Source organism: Kogia breviceps, chromosome 4 (genome assembly GCF_026419965.1).
Source record: "Kogia breviceps isolate mKogBre1 chromosome 4, mKogBre1 haplotype 1, whole genome shotgun sequence".
NCBI classification, from domain to species: Eukaryota; Metazoa; Chordata; class Mammalia; order Artiodactyla; family Physeteridae; genus Kogia; species Kogia breviceps.
This window is the reverse complement of record NC_081313.1, coordinates 177,338,498-177,361,390: the sequence shown is the minus strand read 5'-3', so window position 1 is coordinate 177,361,390 and position 22,893 is coordinate 177,338,498. Positions and strand designations below refer to the sequence as shown.

Genomic DNA, 22,893 nt, shown 5'->3' with positions numbered 1-22,893 from the left:
ATTATTTTTGAAGCATCAATCCATGGGGAAGTTTGAAATGTTTAAATTTTTTAAAATTATGGGTTATTTGATATATTAAAAGTATAGATAACTTATATGGAGGCAATGAAGTATAATAATAAAATGAGTATATCTGAGGCCCTTGGCAACATGAGAACTAGAGCATCATCAATGCCACTGCGTTTCCTACATGCTTCTTCCCTACTCCGTATCCCTGACCCCCCCCGCCCCGAGAGGGAACCACGTGGAACTTTGTAATTCCCCTACTTAAAATATTCCCCCTCTAAACAATCTTGCTTAGTTTGGTTTGCTTTGGAGCTTTATAACAATGGTATCATATTATGTATAGTCTTTTCTGATTTGCTTTTTTCACCTACTGTCATGCTTCTCAGAGCCGCTGACGTAGCGTGTAGCTGTAGTTTGTTCATTTCCACTATTGTAAAATATGACAACGGATGGATTTCAAACAGGGGGTGAAGAAATCAGACTTGCCTTTTAATCATATCTTGTTGTGGTTAAGTTTGATTTGGTTGCTTTTGCTTTTTCTTCTTAGGGGTTCCCTTCAAGTGTAAAGAAGATGTGATACCCAACAATGAGTGGGTCCAGCTATGCCAAGTGGGAGCAGCAGTGGAGCCTGAATATGTAAGTATTTTTGAAGGTTCCTAGTTCTTGACGTTTTGCCAGAAGGCACTTAGGTAGAATGTTGTTTTGCAGCTTTAACAAAGTCAAAAAATACGGTGGCCTAGACCAGATATAGGTTTATTTCTCTCTTTGTAACAGTCTGAGTATAAGCTGCTGAGAGCTGACATGATGGCTTGGCTTCATAATACTCTGCCGTCACCAACACAAGTCTCCCTCATTTTAGTCCAGAATGGCTGCTCCAGTTCCTGACATCAAGTCTGCATTCCAGCTGGTGGGCAGAAGAGAAGGGGAAGTGAAAGGCACAGTCCTTCCCTTTAAGAGTATGACCCAGTATCACTTTTCCTTACACATAGCTTCAAGGACAGCTGGAAAGGAAGGACATTTGTCTATCTAAAACTTGGGGATTCATTTACTAAAAGAAGAAATGGTATTGGAGTCTCACTGTTAGTGAAGGTGTATGTGCTGCATCCGTGTGATATGGGATGGGTGATACACAGCCTCCAGGCCAGGCAGAGGAATTTGGATGTCTTGATTCTCTAATGAAGTCATTCTAGTAAGTAAAGACTCCAGAAGCATCTTCAGGTATTGATGTCACTATATTAAATGTGAGTTTGTAAATTAGCTTTGGAATTCCCATGCACTTTGGTTCACTGTTGCTTTTTTTAAATTGTGAAATACACATAAAATTCACCATTTAAAAGTGTACAATTCGGAGACATTTAGTACACTCACAATGGTGTGCAACCACCACCCCTATCTCCCAAACATTTTCATCACCCCCAGAAGAAACCCTAGGTACCCATCGACAGTTACTCTGTATTCCCCCCTTGGCATCAGCCCCCGATAAACAGTAATCTAATTTCTATCTCCATTGATTTACCTGTTCCGGATATTTCGTATAAATGGAATCACACACTACGTACCATTTTGTGCCTGGCTTCTCTCACTGAGCAGCGTGTTCTCGAGATCCATTCACATTGTAGCGAGTGTCAGTGCTTCTCTCCTTTTCATGGCTGAATAATATTCCACTTGGACCACTGGTCTATTCACCCCACTCAATAGTTCTGCTGTTGGTTGATGTTTTCTTTGCTTATTTATGGAAGAGAAAGATGCTATGCTTCCGGTTCTGATCAAAATGTGAGTTTTTAATCTCCCTGAGAATTCTAGAGACTTGGGACACCTCAGGAGTTCAGGACCATCCCCTGTGGTGGGCTCGACGGCCCAGTCTGTACACGGCACACTTGATCGATGCTCACAAATGCTCTTCCCTCTGGAATACAGGTTCCCTTTTGTGCACTGATGAATGCCACCCTCAGCATTCTGGATGATGTCTGTAAGAACAAAACCACCGACGTCTCTCTGAAGGTAACAATGGAGTCTTCATAATCACGTTTCGAGTTTCAAACGTATTGGGGGCGCGCTTCGGGTGCACGAAATCCTCTTTACCATGAGTGGGTTGTGAGTTAACGTTGAATCCACTCCAGTTGTAAGGTCTGAAAAATTAACAGGCAGGAATATTGCCCTTTTCTGTACAGTTTTGTGAGTTTTATTACCTGAGTACCTCTCCTCCCCCCCCACCCCCACCAACTCCACTGGGCTTCCTCTTTTTTTTTTTTTTTTTTTTTTTAACTTTTTGGCTGTGTAGCGGGGCATGCGGGATCTTAGTTCCTTGACCAGGGATCGAACCTGTGCCCCTTGCAATGGGAGTGCAGAGTCTTAACCACTGGACCGCCAGGGAAGCCCTGCAACTTATGGATGTTGTTATTTCATTTATAAATCTGTATGAAAATAAGAGTAACACTTTCATTTGTATTCTGGTGACTTATAAATTAATTTATTAGTACAACATATTTATTCATGAAGTGTACACTTATTCATAGGGTTTTCAGATTAAATTTGTGTAAACAATGAACCCTTTCAACACATTTATTTCAATTCCCTCAAACATTTTCTACCATGTTTACAAATATTCTCATTTCTCCCCAGATTTTAAGTACTTAATGAGGAAGATTTACAAACCTAAAGGCAAGGTCACTATGCCCTTAAGGGATTCATAAATCCACTCAGTCACGTGTATAAATATAATAATTCAGAGTTTTAAAAAAATGTGTAATACAGTGTATCCACAGCCATGTTCTCTTAAATTGTTCATATTAAAATCATGTCTAATTGCTTTTTGCCATGAAATCATGTGGTTAATTGGTCTCCTTCTCTAACGTGTCAAATTGTTTCAGCCCTTTAAACAATAGATTTCCAAATTATGCCAAAGATTACAAAACCTTCTAAATTAACACAAAAGTATTACCAGTATGGAGTTTTAGCTTGCTTGCTATTTTTTTTTCTTTCCTGAGGATATAAAATAAACTTCCTAGCCATAGAAGAATAGATTTAATGTCAAAGGAGGTTTTGATGAGATTTCATCAGCCACAGAATTGAGAACCACAGATGTTCAGGATGATTCTAGCTGAGATTTTCCTGCTCTGTCGGTGGGGGGGGACCCCAAACTCATGCCTTTCATTTGGGATATGGTTACAAAACTCAGTGCATTCTGTTTTTCCCAGACAAACATCTCTCAAGTTTCACTCTGATCCAGTTTTTATTGCAATTCTTTTCATCTTCTTATCATCAAACTTGGATACATAGAAATTGGTTTCCCTGCTAAGATTTCAGTTAATTTCCTTCACCACTGGATTGGATTCAACTAATTTCTTCCCTTCATTTATTAGGTTGTGAGCTTGTAAATTCTTTTCATGTTTTTTTGTCGGTATTACATTTTAATAGTCAGTTTATTGACAATAATCAATAATCAAAGGAACAGTATCAGCATTAATATTATTATTGCTAGTCTTTCCTTAACTCTATTCCTTAGGCATAACCAATGTTAACATTTAGATGCATATCTTTCCATATCTTTTTTTTACTTTGTGAATGCTTGTATAACACACACATACACACACACACACACACACACACATTGAAGCACACATTGAGTACCTGCTATGAGTGGTTTAGAGCAGTGATGAAGGATACCACCTCTGATACCAGGCTGCCACAGTTCAAATCTTGGTTCTGCCACCTACTAGATATGTATCTTTGTTTTCTCCTTCAAAATGGAAATAATAATAGCTTCTATTTCATAAGTATCTTCATAAAATTAAATAAATGTGTATATATAAGGCACTTAATACTTGGCTCATAATAAGTATCAATTATGTTATTAATATAATAATATAAAAATTAATTTTATAATTTTAATTTTTAATATATAATTTTTAAAAATTAATTTTATAATATAAAATTAATTATAGTTATTTTAAGATCTCAGTTAGTGCCAGAAACATAAATACCATACATATAAAATTTTAAATTAAAGGACTTGTTCTTTTTAAAAGGTCATGAAGAACCTAGGGGTAAGATGGGAATGGAGACACAGACGTACTAGAAAATGGACTTGAGGATATGGGGCGGGGGAAGGGTAAGCTGTGACAAAGCGAGAGAGTGGCACGGACATATATACACTACCCAACGTAGAATAGATAGCTAGTGGGAAGCAGCCGCACAGCACAGGGAGATCAGCTCGGTGGTTTGTGACCACCTAGAGGGCTGGGATAGGGAGGGTGGGAGGGAGGCAGATGCAAGAGGGAGGAGATATGGGGACATATGTATACGTATAACTGATTCACTTTGTTATAAAGCAGAAACTAACACACCACTGTAAAACAATTATACTCCAATAAAGATGTTTAAAAAACTTTAAAAGTACTTGTTCTTTTTAAACGAAAGGAGATAATATAACATGTGATTCTGTAATTTGCTTTACTTAATCGTAGCTCATGGACCTTTCTGCTTGTTAATATACATAGATATAGTAAGTCATTCTTTTATTAACAGCTGTATACTATCCCATGATTTGATTTTATCATCTTTTATTTAACCAATCAGTTGGACATTCAGGCTTTCCGAATTCTTGCTATCACAAACCACACTGAAATGAACATCATCAGACAAGATCCTTGCACAATTTTTAAGTATTTCTTGCAAGAGGAATTCCTGGAAGGGAAATTGCTGAGTCAAAAGGGTATGTGCAATGTATGCCATGACAAGTGCTGACTTACTGCACGCCATGAAGGCTACACCAATTCGCATTCCCAGTGGGGCTTCTTGAATCAGGAAAAGGAGGCTGAGTGAATGTCCTTTTACATTCTTCATTATCCTAGACTGTCAACCCATTCTCTTGATGAGAGAGGGGACAGCTGCTGTTTCATTGAGAAGAGAAAGAGAGAGAGAGAGAGAGAGAGAGAGAGAGAGAGAGCAAACACACCTTTCCTTGCAGAGTTCGGCCGAGAGCTTTTCCTCTGTGATTGAACAAACATCCACATGGTCCAGCTTCACCAAAGAGAAGATATCTACCCTGGCCACAGTCTTACTGGAGAGCGTGGAAAGCACCACTTTGGCAGATTTTCTGAAACCCTCAGCGAATGTCAGTCAGACTATTCAGACTGGCTACTTAGGTAGGACATATCCTTTGTGTCAAGGTCACACCTAGGGGCTGATTTAGACGGGTGACTTCGGCAATGTGATTCTCCATGGCTCTCCCATATACCATTTCCCCGGCTGTTTCAATCCTCTGAACGTACAGCAACGCAAGTCCAATTATCATCGTAACAACATCTCCCATTTATCGAGTGCCTGGCATTGTGTTAAGTCACTGGTCAAGTTGACACAGCTGGTGAGTGGCGGAGCTAGGCCTCCTAGTTAGTGACTGTGGAACCTGAACCCTTCTTGTCCACTACGCAGGGCATGCTCCAGACTCTTTCAGTTTCCTTTGGCTTTGGAAAACCTGTCTAAATTTGGAGTAGTCAGAGGGCCATGAATGACTCCGCTGCTTTCCATCACTGTTGACTCCAAGCCCATCTTTCCCTGATGCATCCGCTGAGGATGTGAGCGCTCAGTCCTAGAATTACGGTTGGGTTTCTCATTTATTTGGTGCTACCATCCTCTTGTCATTCATCGAGGGCCTCAGGATCTTCCCCATGACCAATCGTTCTGCCTGTCCCTTCCTTCCCTTGCAGCCAGGGATGCATCCCTTTCTTGGCCAGAAACCAAACTCAAGACCCACTTTCTGGGTGACCTCCTGTAAATTCTCCCTTTCTCCCTTTTAGACATTGAGAGAAAGGTTATCAACAAAGGATGTACTGAAGAGCGTGATACCTTTAAGTTGAAAGCGAAAGGGGATGAGATGAACGTTTGGTGCGCCACAGTCGAAGAATCTGAATCCACAGGTACAGACCCACCCACTCCTGAGAATCAGAGAGGGTGGTTATTGTGCATTCAAGCAGCAAATATTTATTTATTACCTTTTAAACTTTTTTTAAATTAAAATTTTTTTTTTCTAACAGTCCCTTGTTGGTTATCTATTCTAATATAGCAGCGTGTTCATGTCAATCCCAAACTCCCAATCTATTCCCTCCCCACCCTTCCCCCAACCCCGTAACCATAAGTTTGTTCTCTAAGTCTGTGAGTCTGTTTCTGTTTTGTAAATAAGTTCATTTGTATCATTGTTTTTTAGATTCTGCCTATAAGCGATATCGTATGATATTTGTCTTTCACTGTCTGACTGACTTCACTTAGTATGATCATCTCCAGGTCCATCTATGTTGCTGCAAATGTCATGATTTCATTCTTTTTCATGGCTGACTAGTATTCCATTGCATATATGCACCACATCTTCTTTATCCATTCCTCTGTTGATGGACATTTAGGTTGCTTCCATGTCTTGGCTATTGGAAACAGTGCTGCAGTGAACATTGGGGTGCATGTATTTATTTTGTTTTTAATTTTTTTAGCAAATATTTATTGATCACCTCCTAGGTGCCAAGACCTGTGCCAAGAAGTGAGGGAATCAATGATGGTAGAGGGGGACTTCCCTGACGGTCCAGTGGTTAAGACTCCACACTCCCAATGCAGGGGGCATGGGTTCGATCCCTGGTCGGGGAACTAAGATCCCACATGCTGCAAAGGGGGGCCAAAAAAATGATGGTAGAGGCAGAAATAGCCCATGCCCTCAGGGAGTTTCCCATCTGCTAGGGAAGTCGGACATTAAATAAATAATCTCTGGGAATGGAGTCTAGAAGAGAGTGGATACATGTATATGTATGTTTGGTTCACTTTGCTGTACAGCAGAAACTAACACAATATTGTAAATCCACTGTACTCCAATAAAATATTAATTAAAAAAATAACCTCACAGTACAGGAGTGTCAAGACATTTCCTGTCCAATCCAGCAGCCATTGGTCATGTTTTGTTATTTGAGCACTTCAGGTGTGGTTAGGCTGTAAGGGTGACATACATACTGGATTTCAAAGTCTTGGTGCCTAAGATGAAGGATGTAAAATATCTTATTAATAATTTTTTATATTGACTACATGTTGAAATGGTAATATTTTGTAGGTATTGAGTTAATATATAATTAAAATGACTTTTTTTTTTTTTCTTTACTGTTCTGAAATGTGGCTACGGGAAAATGTAAAACTGCATATGTGGCTTATACGATATTTCTAGCAGACAGTGCTAATCTGTATCGGACTGGCAAACCTTTCCCGTAGAGCATGGTTACTAGATATTTCAGGCTTTGAGGGCAATACAATCTGTCACAACGATTCAGCTCTACCGTCATAGTGCAAAAGCATTCGTGAGCAATATGTATGTAAATGAATGGGTGAGGCTGTGTTGCAATGAAACTTTCATTTACAAAAAGCAGGCAATGGCCAGATTAGCTTGTAGGTCATTGTTCATCACTCCCCGATCTATGTGCTGTCTGGAGGGCATAAGGACCAGGTTAGGACACATCCCTGGAGACCACCAACATTGGAAGCGGAAGCCCACCAAAGAGACTGAACAAGAATAACCGTAAATGCGGGAGGGGAACTTGTTTCCCACTGTTGAGTTGAATTGTCCCTTAGAAACACAAATTCAAATTTATTTTTAAATGTAGCCAAGATCTTTTCCAGGTGATAGCACCTTGAGATTTTTTTTTTTAAAGGTTCTGGTGAGGCTCACCTACCTGGAAGTCCACTGGTGTTTCAATTCTCAGAGCAAGCCAGTGGTGCAGAGAAGCATGGGATATGAAAGCGTGTATGTGTGTGTGGATGGGCTGGGTCATCTATAATAACTACTGAGCAAATGATTCCCCCCTTTATTTTTTGCTTTTGGGTGAAATTTCAGGAATCATCGGGGTGGCTTTTGTCTCCTTTGTGGGTATGGAGTCCGTTTTGGATGAGCGCTTCTTCCAAGACCCTCAGACCCCCTTGGCCAGCTCCAAGAGGAAGTTGAAGTTGAATTCTCGTATTGTTGGGGGCATCATAACAGGAGAGAAGAAAGATGGGTTCTCTAAACCAGTCATCTACAGCCTGGAGAACATTGAGGTTTGTGAAGAGGTTTCCGTTGGACCCCCATCTGCATTCTGAGAATTCTCCATTCTCAAGTGAGCTTAACTCTCATTTTTGGTGGCGACCCATTAAAGCAGCAAGTGTCCACCATTTCTGATAACTCAAGCCACTTCCCCAAATCCACCACTAGAAAAATGAACTCTCCTATTTCTATGTGGCATTTTCCCATTCATCAGCAGGCAAGGTTTAGGTTAGATTAAGTCATGTTGAGGCAGGAACATTTACACGGATATTTACATTAGCTATGACCAAGTTAGTGGTAGAGACAGGTCTGGCACCCAAGACATTTCTTCTCATTACTGCACATTGAAATATCAGCATTTTTCTCCCTTCCCTACAGAACATACCCACATCTTGAGGTTGCTGAAGTTGAATCCTGAATGGATTCTTGAATAGAGGGATTCTCAGGTAACCAAAGCCTTTGAATTTTCAGCCAAAGCAGAGTTTTGAGAGTCCCATCTGCGTTTCCTGGAGCACAGATGTGGAAGGAGGTAGATGGACACCGTCTGGCTGTGCGGTCCTTGAAGTTTCTGAGACACACACTAGCTGCAGCTGTAATCGAATGACGAACTTGGCCATCATCATGGCTACCAGGGAGCTCACGGTCAGTGCTGATGGTCTGTACTCTAGCTCCCCATATCCAGTGGGAAAATATTGACTAAACGACCATGGTATGCCTCTCGTGGCACTGGGTGTTGCGGGAAGGGGTTATGGGGGATAGAAGGGGTGTGTGCCATACTTCTGCCCTTAGAGAATTCATGGTCTGGTTGGGAAGCCATGACACTCGTCTATAAAATGATAAATGACCCTGAACAGGTGCAGGCACAATGACAATCGCGGACCCCACTTACTGAGCGCCTCCTATGGGCCGGACCCTTTATTTATTTTTTTAAAAAATTTATTTATTTATTTTTGGCTGCGTTGGGTCTTCGTTGCTGCGCGCGGGCTTCCTCTAGTTGGCAGCGAGCGGGGACCACTCTTCGTCGCGGTGCGCGGGCTTCTCACTGCGGTGGCTTCTCTTGTGGCGGAGCACGGGCTCTAGGCACGCGGGCTTCCGTAGTTGTGGCGGAGCCCGGGCTCTAGAGCGCAGGCTCAGTGGTTGTGGCGCACGGGCTTAGTTGCTCTGCAGCGTGTGGGACCTTCCCAGACCAGGGCTCGAACCCGTGTCCCCTGCATTGGCAGGCAGATTCTTAACCACCGCGCCACCAGCGAAGCCCTGGACCCTTTGTTTTAAGTGTTTTTAGACCCATTTTGCAGGATGGGAGACTGGAGCTCAGCAGCCAGTCTAGTCATGAAGCCAGTAATTAGTGGAGTTGGGATTTGAACCCAGGATGGTCTGAGTCCAGAAGTCTCTTTCTACAGAATCATCTACAGGCATACCTCGTTTTATTGCACTTTGCAGATACTCTTTTTTTTTTTTTTTTAACAAACTGAAGGCTTTTGGCAACCCTGTGTGCATTGAGCAAGTCTGTTGGCGCCATTTTTTTCCAGCAGCATTTGCTCACTTCAAGTTCTGCATCATATTTTGGTAATTCTCACAATATTTCAAACCTTCCACCAGCAAAAAGATTATGACTCACTGAAGGCTCATATGATGGTAGCATTTTTTAGCAGTAAAATATTTTTAAATTAAGGTATGTACATTTTTTTGACATATGCTATTGTACACTTAATAGAATATGGTGTAGTGTAAACATAACTTTTATAAGCACTGGGGATAATAATTCGTGTGACTCACTTTATTGCCAATATTTGCTTTATTTTGGTGGTCTGGAATTGAACCTCCAATATCTCTGAGGTCTGCCTGTAAATGGTGTGAGAATTTGTTCTGTAGGAACTGAGAGTTGTGTCAGTGAGAACTGGGGATAGGTCAGAGAGGAGAAGGAACCTGAAATAAGCCTTGGTGAGGGGTTAGATTTGGTAGAGAGAATAGACATTAGTGCTGTGGTGAGTATCCTTGTCTATATTACCAGGTGGGAGGTTCTATTCCTTGTCAGGGAGGTCCTAAATGCTATTTAGAGGAACGTAAGGCTTAGAACTTAAGAGTATTGGATGCAGAGCAAGACTAGTCTAGTTTCAAGCCCCATCTCTATCACTTCCTAGCTGTGTTACCATGGGCAAGTCACTCAACCTCTCTGAACTGAGCCCAGTTCTTTCACCTTAAAAATGAGAACCAGAAGGACTTCCCTGGTGGCATAGTGCTTCAGAATCCGCCTGCCAATGTAGAGGACACGGGTTTGAGCCCTGGCCCAGGAAGATCCCACATACCACGGAGCAACTAAGCCCGTGTGCCACAACTACTGAGCCTGTGCTCTAGAGCCCGTGAGCCATAACTACTGAAGCCTGTGTGCCTGGAGCCCATGCTCTGCAACAAGAGAAGCCACCACAATGAGAAGCCTGCGCACCGCAACGAAGAGTAGCCCCCGCTCACCACAACTAGAGAAAGCCCACGAGCAGCAACAATGACCCAATGCAGCCTAAATAAATAAATGAGAACAAGTGAAAAATGATGATGTGAGAGCTCCCAGGCAGTCCACTGGTTAGGACTTGGCATTTTCACTACCATGGCCCGGGTTCAATCTCTGGTCAGGGAACTAAGATCCCACAAAGTGCAGCCGAAAACCAAAAATAAAAACAAAAAATAAAGAGCATCAACATTTCATTTTAAAAAAGGAAAAAAGAATGATGAAAATTAACACTTATATCATACATGTTTCCTGCACTGTTGTGAGTACTTTAAGTATTTTCATTGAATCCTTCTAGAACAATTCCATAAGGTAGTTACTGTTAGTATCCTCTTTTTAACAGATGAGGAAACTGAGACACAGAGCAGTTAAGTATCTTGCCCAAGCTCAAACAGCTAAAACTGTGGTCAGTTCTCTGAACTGCTACATCACAATATCATAGAGAAGAGCTCATGAGATGGTGCCTGGCATATCTTTAACACACAGAAAGCACCAAAATAAACTTAAAATTAATTACAAATTATGGCATAGAGAAGGACTCTACTTGTCCTTTTTAATCCCAGAAGTTGGGGCATCTCTGAACACCTATTATCAGTCCTGGTTCAGAACAGGAAACAGGAATCACTCAAGGTATTTCAAGCAGAAAAGTATTTAATACAGGGACTTGGATGCTCACAGAATCACAGGAAGGGATGGAGGACTTGAAGTCAGGGGGCTGCCATTTGGATTTTGGCTTCAAGATCACCCCTCTGCAGCCATAATCCAGAGGTCAAAAATTGCAGCTGTCATTTCACCCCACATCCATGAAATTAAAGATTAAAGATTGGATAGTCGGAAGGTGGAGTCCAGCCACAGCTCACTCCTGTCTGCAGAAAGCTGGTATCTGCCTCCATCCTGCCTTTCAAAACCTTCATGCATACATCTCACTGGAATGTCACCTAAATGACATTCAGGACGTTAACCCCAAGAGATTATGGGAAATTGTCATTGTGGAGTCCTGCCCTCGTGGAACAGGGCGTAGGACAGGGGTGAGAATGGGTGCTGATGGATGCCAAAGGATGATGATAGACAATATCTAGTTCTTGCTGAGTGTCAGAGGGGGAAAAGGCCTCCAAGTTCTATATACCCAAGCCAGGAGTCTGGATAATTCGTTTTCCTGCCTGGGGGGTATGTTGGTCCTTCTCTGAAACCAACAGTTATCTCTTTCCTGACAGATGGACTTCGCTTTGTATATCATCAGCCACGTGGGCATGATCATCTCTTTGGTGTGTCTCACCTTGGCCATCCTCACCTTCCTGCTGTGTCGTACCATCCGAAACCACAACACCTACCTCCACCTGAACCTCTGCGTGTGCCTCTTCTTGGCCAAGATTCTCTTCCTCGCCGGTGTAGACAAGACCGACAATCAGGTCTCATATCCTTCAGGCTGTGTCCCCTTCCAGCCCCATCATCTCCGAATCTGCCTCTGCTCATTCTTACCTAACTCCCTCTATGCTAGTTCCCACCTCAGGACCTTTGCATGTGCTGTGCCCTCTTTCTGTACTCGTCCCCCAGCTTCTCACCTAGTTGACTCCTTCTTGTGATAGGTCTCAGTTTAAAATCATTTCCCTGATCATGTTATCTATTGTAGTGATCCCTCCTACTACTCTTTAAGCCATTAGTGCTCACCTGGGATGATTCCATCCCCGCTCAGGGGACACTTGGCAATATCTGGAGATGTTGTTAGTTGTCACTCCTGGGAGGGGATGTTGCTGGCAGCTAATGGGTGGAGGCCGGGGATGCTGCTAAACCCCTTACAATGCACAGGACAGCCGCCCCCCTGCCCCCAGCAGAAAATAATCTGGCAGTAGTGTTACAAATATCAGTAATGCTACAGTGGAGAAATTCTTTTTTTTTAAATTGAAATATAGTTGATTTACAATGCTGTGGCAATCTCTGCTGTACTGCAAAGTGACTCAGTTATACACATATATACATTCTTTTTTATATTCTTTTCCATTATGGTTTATCACAGTATATTCAATATAGTTCCCCGTGCTATACATTAGGACCTTGTTGTTTATCCATTCTATCTGTAATAGTTTTTTTTTTTTGGTAATAGTTTTTGTATCTACCAATCCCAAACTCCTAGTCCATCCCTCTCCCTCCCCCTCTTCCCCCTTGGCAACCACAAGTCTGTTCTCTATGTCTGTGAGTCTGTTTCTGTTTCGTAGATAGGTTCATTTGTGCCGTATTTTAGATTCCACATGTAAGTGATATCATATGGTATTTGCCTTTCTCTTTCTGACTTACTTCACTTAGTATGATCATCTCTAGTTGCATCCACAGCTGAGAAATTCTACTCCTTATCGCTCTATTTTGCTTCCTTTCTCAGCACCTATTTGAAACCATATTGATTTTTGGGGTTATTTTACTTATCATGTATCCACCTCCCCCACGAGACCGTGTGCCCCGTGAGAACAAGAACTTTGGCCAATTTACCCACAGTAACTGTGCCAGAAACAGTAGGCTCTCAGGGTTTTTCCAAAGGGAGCGCTACTGACATTTCAGGTGGGGTGATCATTCTTGATGCAGAACTACCCCTCTCACTGCGGGATGTTTCGCTTTCCAAACCCCCTGAGAACTAAAGGCGAGTAGTACACCTCACTCTTATCACGTGACCAGGGGTGGGCAAACTTTTCCTGTAAAGAGGCAGATATAAATATTTTTGGCTTTGCAGATACTATGGTCTCTGCTGTGACTATTCAGCTCTGCTGTCTTAGTGTGAAAACAGCCATAGAGAATACATAAATGGGGGTGGCTATATGTCAATGAAATGCTATTTACAAAACAGGCAGCCAGCCCATGGCTGTAGTTTGTGGACCCCTTCCCCTCCCCCATATCTTCCACCATCCCCTAAAGAAGGGTGATCATATATCTGTTTCCCCCTAAAACTCTCCCAGTTTTAGCACTGAAAGTTATACGTCCTGAGAAAACCAGGCAAAGCTGGATGGTTACCCTACCAAAAGGATGGAGCCACCTTGGTGAAGAATAAGTACTTGTGGAATGAATGAAGGGGCCGTGTTTGGGGCTCTCCAATCAAAGTAGCTTCTCTTTTGCCCTCTTCCTCTGAACCTGCTCTCTGGAGTAGGGGATTCTGAATGTGCCTGATTCTTCCCTGCAGATGGGCTGCGCCATCATCGCGGGCTTTCTGCACTACCTTTTCCTCGCTTGCTTCTTCTGGATGCTGGTGGAGGCTGTGATGCTCTTCCTTATGGCCAGGAACCTGAAAGTGGTGAATTACTTCAGCTCTCGAAACATCAAGATGCGGTATCTCTGTGCCTTTGGCTATGGGCTCCCGGCGCTGGTGGTGGCTGTCTCCGCCTCCATACAGCCACAAGGTTACGGGATGTATAATCGGTAAGTGACATCCTTCTCTCTCTCTCTGAAAATTATTATTATTATTATTATTAATTATCCCATGATGATAATGATATGAACTCAAGAAGAGCAATAACAGAAGCAGTAGTTGTGACTCCCATTTATTGAGCTCTTACTTTATGTACTGTTGGTCTCAGGGCTGCCATATACAGTAGCACAGGTTGTGCACTGCACAAATCCAGGAGCCATTGTTAGCACTGTAGTATCAGTGGATGGTGGCGATGTAAACAATGAACTTGATGGCACAGGTTTCAATTCGTGGACTCTGGAGCCAACCTGCTGGGGTCTGAATCCTGGCTCCACCACCGTGTTACCCTGGGCAAGTTACTTAAACTCTGTATGCTTTCATTTCATTATCTATTAAATGCAAGCTAATGACAATGCCTGTATCATAGTGTTGTTGTGAGTGTTAAGTGAGTTATTATCTGCAAAACATTTAGACAGTGTTGGGCACAGTGTAAAGCATTATACATGTTATTTTTACCACCATCATTATTGCCATGGACTGTTGTAAAGTGAGGTAGGTTTATCACATGATTCTATGTGAGAAGATTTTAGGTAGTATGCTAGTGAGCCCTAATTAAACAATATTTTGTATTTATTTTGTAGGGCATTAGAAAAAAATTGCTGGCAAATCAAACTCATGATTTCACAGACATGATTCCATTGTATAAGTAAAAAGTTGAGTCGATTTTGAGGAAAAAAATAGGTAAGTGACAGGACAAGTAGTATGTGGATAGGGTAGAGACTGTAATTCAGTGAGTTACTTGATTTCATCCTTGGATGGACCCTTGTTATTGTAATTTACAGATGAGGAAAGTGAGCCTCAGAAAGGTGAAAAGACTTTCTCACTATCACACAGTGAAAAAGTGGCAGGGTGAGGACTTGAATCTGGGTCTTTCCAATCCCAGGGCCCCTGTTTATCACCCTGGTGCTATAGGCACTTTGCTGAGCTGTGTTTGGGGGATTAAATGTCTAGGTTTCCTCCCTGCTGATGGCTTATACTTCAGGTGAGGTCATGAGATAAGGGGCGAGGGAATGGAATTCATGTTAAAGCAGTGCCCTTCATAACCTAAACCCTGTAAGCTTTACAAATATATATTATCTCTGGTATTTCTCAACAAAATTCCTGTTTCCACCGCGTACGACAACACCATTCAATGACACTACAGTGTTAATACTGCCCTCTAGATTTGTGCAGTGCACAACCTGTGCTGTGGTACATGGTGGCCCCAAGACCAACAGTGACTAAAGTAACAGCTTAATAAATGGTAGCTACAGAGGAAACTGAGGCTCGGCACAGTTGCAGGATTTGCCCAGGGTGACATATCTAGTAAGTGCCCAAGTTGAGTTCAGGTCTGACTGCCTTTTAAAAAAATATTCATTTGTTTATTTTTTTGAAGTATAATTGCTTTACAATGATTCAGGTGTACAGCAAGTGATTCAGTTATACATAAGAATATATACATATATTCTTTTTCAGATTCTTTTCATTATAGGTTATTACAAGATATCGAATATAGTTCCCTGTGCTATGCAGTAGGTCCTTGTTGTTTATGTATTTTATATATAGTTGTGTGTATCTGTTAATCCCAAATTCCAAATTTATCCCTCCCCCCTTTTCCCTTGAAACCATAAGTTTGTTTTTTATGTCTGTGAGGTCTGACTGTCTTATCAGGAGATAATGGTGACATTGCAAGGCCACCATGATGAAGTACCTGATTTTGGTGTGGGTAGTATAAGCCCTGACACAGACCAGAGAAGGATGAGGGCATATGGGAGCTGGAAAGTTCATGGAAGCCTTCCTGGAGGAGGTAGATTTTGAATGAGCCTTGAAAGCTCTACTGAAGTGTACACATAAGTGAGGACAAATCTTGCCTAAGGGAGAGCTCAAGCTGTATTTGGAGAATAGATGGATCGGACTGGAAGAAGAGGAAATTGGGGGTGGGGGCATGGAATGTGGTGAATACCTTCTAGGTAGTAGGAACTACAGAAAGTTTTGGAAGAGAGGAGTAGCATTGGCAAGGATTTGAAAGGATCTCAGGAGGCACTAGGGAATGGGGAAGTGAGACATGGAAGAGAAGGAGGAAATACAGGGTGCATTCCTGAGCATGTCCTGCTGTGGGTAACGGGGGCTCAATCCCAGTAGGTAACTCTGGGGGACTGCGTAGCGCACATACCACAGTTATCCCACCCACGAGGTGAGGGAGCTGGCATATTTATCCAGTTACCTCCCATCAGCCATTGGTTGAGGGCTGCTCCCTGGGGGAACAAATTTTCTAAAGCTTTTAGTCTGATGCCCTCAGGCAGCGATGCAAATGCTAATGAGGAAATTGGCCCGTATTTACTGAAGTAGTTACCCTTGAAAGGATATGGGCAGCGTTTTCTCCTGATGCAAACATTTTCTGGCCCTTTGATCACTCTACGGCTGGTGACTTAACATTCCAGGGAGAGAACACCCGGTTGACCAAACTTGATTATTTTCCTTCTCTTTCTGGGGAAGGCACACTTCTGCTAAAGGAGTATTGGGGTGCTGTTACGAAACATGGCGGAATAGTTGTCAGGTGGTGAAAACAGCAAATATCCACCAGAGGCATGATGGAAAAAGGCAATTAATTCTCCCTCCCTCCTTCCTTTCCCTTCCTCCCTTCTTTCCTTCCTTCCTTCCTTCCCTCCCCTCCTCCCTCCCTCCCTTCTTCCTTCTTTTTCTCCCTTCCCTCCTTCCCTCCCTCCTTTTATTGCTTCATTCCTATTAACAAATGATTATGGAATGCCTCATCCATGCCAGGGTTTGCAGAGTGCTGGGTGTTCAGAGATGAATAAAACGTTCAGAGTCCAAATTCTCATGCAGCTCATAGTCTAGTAGGGAAAGATGGACAATTTACAATAAATAAACAACTGAACAAGATAATTTATGATAGGTGCTATAAAAAAAAAAAAAAAAAAAAGCAGCAAGCTCTGTTAGGAAAAGGACCAGGGTAGTGGCTTTTCAGAGGAGGTGATGTTCGAGCTGAGATTTGAATGACAAGGTATACTAGTGGAGAGTTCTGGATGAAGGGGTTACAGAGGTTATGAATTGAGGAATGAGCTCTACACAAGGTGTTAAGTGGATATGTCAGGAACATTCACCCAGGAAGAAGGTCTGAAAGGGGAAAACTGAAATGTGACCTGGTCCATCATGAAAATTTTCATGTCAGTCTCATCTCCCAATATCCTCTCCCATTAGCACATCTGGCAGGGTGCGAGTAATTTCAGGGTCAGGACTCTACGACAATCACCGACTCCTGTTTTCCTCCATAGCTGCTGGCTGAATACAGAGACAGGGTTCATCTGGAGCTTCCTGGGGCCAGTGTGCACAATTATAGTGGTAAGCTGATTGCTTGTTGCAGCGTGTTTTGGAGGAAGATCAAGGAGACCCAGGGGATCAAGAAGTGCCAGTAGATGTCGCAAAGCTCTGGTCACTTATTCCTCAAAAACGTGCTCCATTCCGATCCTTGATTCCTGCGATTTCCAAGTTAGAGTGTAATTTCTTTGATTTGCAATATTTTTTTTAAATGCCAGGATGCAAATCCCCTGGAAGGGACCACAATCTTATCAATCCTTTGTGTTTCAGTAAGAATGGGTCTATTGATCTCTTTTAAGTACAGATGTTGAATAAGAGAAAAGGTAGGAAGAAATTAAGAGCAATTGGTTAGTGGAGGGGAAGAGTTGGAGAGGGAAATGGTGGGAAAGAGGCAAAGGTAAGCCTGGAGAGTTTTTTTTTTTTGGCTGTGTTTGGTCTTTGTTGCTGCACTCAGGTTTTCTTTAGTTGTGGCAAGCGGGGGCTACTCTTCGTTGCGGTGCGCGGGCTTCTCATTGTGGTGGCTTCTCATGTTGCAGAGCACGGGCTCTAGGTGCACGGGCTTCAGTAGTTGTGGCTCACGGGCTCAGTAGTTGTGGCACGCGGGCTCAGTAGTTGTGGAGCATGGGCTTCGTTGCTCCGCGGCATGTGGGATTCTCCCGGACCAGGGCTCCCGTGTCCCCTGCATTGGCAGGCGGATTCTTAACCACTGCGCCACCAGGGAAGCCCCATGGAGATTTTTTTTCAAGTTTTATGGGGGTTTAATCGACAAAAACTATACATATTTAAGGTGTACAACTGGATGTTTTGACGTATGTATACACTGTGAAATGATCACCACAATTAACCTAATTAACAAATCCATCACCTCACATTCTTACCATTTTTTCCCTTTTCTTTCTTTGTTGTGAGAACCCTTCAGAGCTATCCTTCTAGCAAATTTCAAGTATATAATACAGTATTGTTAACAGAAGTCACCATGTTGTACTTTACATCTCTAGAACTTACCTTGCATAAATGAAACTTTGTACCCTTAGACCAACATCTTCCCATCCCCTGGGAGCCACCATTCTGCTCTCTGGGAAGCCTGGGGAGGTGGAGTACCATCTCCTTGCTTCCTTGCCTCCAATCTAGAATCTACAGTCCTGCAAGATGAGAGTCTTCTGACCCTCCTCACTCATGGTGGCTTGTTTCCTTGAGTCATTTGTAATTGTCAATTGTGAGCTCCTATTTGACTGATCTAACTCTTGGAAATTCTTGAGGTTTTATTCCTCCAGAGGGGTTTTGCTTACTTCTGTCAGGTTTTGGGGGTCCATGTGTTAGTTTCCTAGGGCTTCCATAACAAAGTATCCCAAGCTGGGTAGCTTAGAACAACAGAATTTTATTGACTCACAGCTCTGGAGGCTAGAAGTCTGAAATCAAGGGATCAGCAGGCCATGCTCCATCTGAAGGCTCTAGGGAAGAATCTGTTCCCATCTACTCTCCAAATTCTGGTAGTCTCAGGCATTCCTTGGCTTATAGATGCCTGTCTTCTCCCTATATCTCTTCACATCGTCTCCCCTCTGTGCATGTCTGTCTCTATGTACAAATTTCCCCTTTTTATAAGGACACCAGTCATATAGGATTAGGGCCCACCCTAATGACTTCATTTTGATTTGATCATCTCTGTAAAGACCCTATATCCAAATAAGGTAGAATTCTGAGTTCTTGGGGGTTAGGGCTTCAACACATCTTATTTTTTTTGTGTGTGGGGGGGAAACAGTTCAACCCAATGTGGGGCACTGGTCTTGATACTAACTCCCCAGATGCATCCAGTGGAAATGAAACCAAGGTCATCCAAGAACAAGCAAAGGCCGTTTATTAGGAGATTGCTATGGGAAGGGAGTCAACCACTTGCATTGTCAAATCGCTTGCATAGGTCAGAGACTTAAAAGCAGGCAGATGATTGGAAAACTTTATAGAGGAAAAAAGGGAAGGTTTCATGTGTGCCCTGCTTGGAGGGTGTAGGCATGGGGACCCTGTGGGTAGGCTAACTAAAAGCAAGGCATTCTATGTGACTGGTTAGGTTTACAAACTGGCTTTCTCCTTTTGCCTCTAAATTGGAAGCAGGGGCAGAAATGAGGGAGGCTGTCAATTGTCAGTCAAGTCCTGGTCATTTGGGGTCAGTTATTGTGTGGCTTCCTGCAGTGGTTACTGTAGACTGTGGGTCAGAGGTCTATTTTTGTAGATGGTCTGGCCACTATCCTTTTATATATCCAATCTCTCTATCCCTTCTGCTTGACTCTGTAGATCAATTCCATCCTGCTGACTGGGACACTGTGGATCCTGAGGCAGAAGATTTCTAGCATCAGTGCTGAAGTCTCCAAGCTCAAAGACACCAGGTACCATCCATCCTTCCTTTCCCCTCCTCTTCTAATCTCCTTTCCTTCTTTCCCCAAGTGTTCATTGAGTACCTTTTGTAAGCCTGGTCCTGTGCCCCAAATGGAATAGCACAGTGTCTAGATCAGGCCATCTCAAACCTCAGCACTGCCACTTGAAAGCTGTGTGACTTTAGGCAAGTTACATAACCTCTCTGAAACTCAGTTTCCTCATCTGTAGAACGGGGATGCTAACACTGCCCATTTCAAGTGGCTTATGAAGTATTTAGTACAGTTCCTAGGAGGAGTGAGTGTTTCCTGTATTAGAACTGTTAATATAATCTCTAATTCTTCAACTGTGCATACTTATATGTACATATTTGTGAAACCAGAATCATACTATTTTATTTTTATAACCATTTTTCTCTTAACAACATGTAATGAATATTTTTCTATTTAATTAGAAATTGTTGACAATATCTTTTGTTATATATAGTCTTTCAGTGTAAAGACCTAGCACAATTTATTTAAATCATCCCTTATTTATCGACATTTAAGTTGTTTCTTTTGTTTTCTTTCTTTTTTTTTTTTTACTATTATAAACCATCCCTATCTTGAAATAACCTTGTAGGCAAGTCTTCTTACACATCTGTTGTTATTAAATACAATAATAATATGGAGAACAGTATGGAGGTCCCTTACAAAACTAAAAATAGAATTATCATATGACCCAGCAATCCCACTCCTGGGCATATACCCAGAGAAGACCATAATTCAAAAATACACATGCACCCCAATGTTCATTGCAGCACTATTTACAATAGCCAGGTCACGGAAGCAACCTAAATGTCCATCAACAGATGAATGGATAAAGAAGATGTGGTACATATATACAGTGGAATATTACTCAGCCATTAAAAGGAGTGAAACTGGGTAATTTGTAGAGATGTGGATGGACCTAGAGACTGTCTTACAGAGTGAAGTAAGTCAGAAAGAGAAAAACAAATATCATATATTAACGCATATATGTGGAACCTAGAAAAATGGTACAGATGAACCAGTTTGCAAGGCAGAAATAGAGACACAGGTGTAGGGAACAAACATATGGACACCAAGGGGGGAAGTGGGGGTGGGGGATGGTGGTGGGATGAATTGGGAGATTGGGATTGACATGTATACACTGATGTGTATAAAATAGATAACTAATAAGAACCTGCTGTATAAAAAAATAAATTAAATAAAATTCAAAAAGAATACAATAATAGGCGTGAAATTGCCTGAGTCAGAGTAGGTTGGATTGTAACACTGTTAGTATATATTGCAAATCGTTTTCCAGAAAATGTTTCCATTTACAATAGTCCTTGTTTACCTGCAGCCTTGCCAACACTAGTGTTTACCATTTTTATTGTTTTCCTGAATTAATATATGAAATTTACAATCTCATTATTTTAGTTTCATATATATATTTTTTATCTTACAGATGTGGGACATTTTTGTATTCTTATACGCCATTTGTTTTCTTAAATTCATCATTCAACTACAGTTCATTTTAAGAACCTACTAAAACCAGACATTGTCTAGCTTTTATCAACAGTAAACTGATGACGTCCTTTACTTATTTTCCTGTCAGGGTCCAATCCCTCACTCATCTCGAATATTTTTTAAAGTTATTTTTTAAAAGTTAGTGCAAAAAGTTAAAACAAAGTTAATACATACAATGGTAAGAAAAATTAAGTAGTGAAAAAGGGAACACATTTAAAGTCATTCTCTATCTCTCCCCTGACCCCCTGGGTCCCCAGATCCCTCCTGCCCTAAGCAACCATTATCACTTAAGTTGACCTTCCTTCCAGAATATTCTACACTTATATATCCATTACATAAATGATAGGATACTGTACGTATTATTCTGCACTCTGTGTTTTCCACATATGATGTAGCTTACATCATATCAATACTTAAGGTTAAAAACAACTAACCAAAGGGAATTCCCTGGTGGTCCAGTGGTTAGGACTCCGTGCTTCCATTGCAGGGGGCACGGGTTCCATCACTGATTGGGGAACTAAGATCCTGCAAGCCACATGGCGTGGCCAAAAAATAAAAACAAACAAACAAAAGAGAAACAACTAACGAAAATATTTATTTTGTGCCAGACACTGTTCTAAGCACCCTTAGTGTCTTCCCATCTCCTTATTTAATCTGTAGCAATCTGTAGCAATTATTTAATCTGAGCAATATCCCTGTACAGGTATTGTATTATTATCGCTATATCAGTTTGAGGAGACTAAGGCACAATGAAGTTAAGTAACTTACAAAGGCCATAAAGTTAGTGGATGGATCAGTCAGGATTTATTTGTGGGCAGTCCGACCCAGATCCTGTATCCTTACCCACTCTAGTACATTGTGACTCTCATTTCATTTAAAAAATGTTTTTATAATCTACTCTTTATCTCCATCGATTTGTCTATGCTGGACATTTCTTATCAATTGAATCCTACACTATGTGGCCTTTTGTGTCTGGCTTCTCTCCCTGAGCAACATGTTTTCAACGTTCATCCTCGTTGCAGCGAGCGTCAGTGCTTCATTACTTTTGATGACTGAGTAATATTCCACTGTATGGATGGAACACATTGTGTGCACATCCATCAACAGAATATCTGTTGATGGACATTTGGGTTGTTTTATTTTTATTATTATTTTTTAACATCTTCATTGGAGTATAACTGTTTTACAATGATGTGTTAGTTTCTGCTTCACAACAAAGTGAATCAGCTATACATATACATATGTTCCCATATCTCTTCCCTCTTGCGTCTCCCTCCCTCCCACCCTCCCTATCCCAGCCCTCTAGGTGGTCACCAACCACCTAGCTGATCTCCCTGTGCCATGCGGCTGCTTCCCACTGGGTTGTTTTAGTTGGGGGATAAGTAAATAGGGAACGGCTGCTTGATAGGTACATAGTTTCTTTTGGGGGTGATAAGAAGGTCTTGAAACTGGATGAGTTTGCACACTTTCAGTGGCCAAAATGGTTAATCTTATGGTATGTGAGTTTTGCCTCCAATAAAAAGGAAGCTTCATAGTATTTCATATGATAGCTTCACAGTTCACTGAATGTGTCCCAAATTCTTGGACAGGTAGGTCCTTCTAACCTTTAAAAAATTGTTTTATTGAAGTATGGTTGATTTACAATGTTGTGTTAATTTCTGCTGTACAGCAAAGTGAC

At 41.8% G+C, this 22,893-nt stretch overlaps 1 protein-coding gene across 2 annotated transcripts in view; it reads left to right on the top strand.

Moving 5' to 3' along the window:
• Window positions 1-22,893, top strand: part of ADGRE1 (adhesion G protein-coupled receptor E1) — a 49,084-nt gene that overhangs the window by 21,479 nt on the left and 4,712 nt on the right. For both annotated transcript variants that reach the window (XM_067032991.1, XM_067032992.1), the window contains 10 exons: window positions 554-642; window positions 1,924-2,007; window positions 4,976-5,153; window positions 5,805-5,924; window positions 7,868-8,067; window positions 8,525-8,695; window positions 11,771-11,965; window positions 13,720-13,955; window positions 17,277-17,343; window positions 19,606-19,697. In XM_067032991.1, coding sequence (XP_066889092.1) covers window positions 554-642; window positions 1,924-2,007; window positions 4,976-5,153; window positions 5,805-5,924; window positions 7,868-8,067; window positions 8,525-8,695; window positions 11,771-11,965; window positions 13,720-13,955; window positions 17,277-17,343; window positions 19,606-19,697 — 1,432 coding nt within the window. The remainder of the gene's footprint in view (window positions 1-553; window positions 643-1,923; window positions 2,008-4,975; window positions 5,154-5,804; window positions 5,925-7,867; window positions 8,068-8,524; window positions 8,696-11,770; window positions 11,966-13,719; window positions 13,956-17,276; window positions 17,344-19,605; window positions 19,698-22,893) is intronic.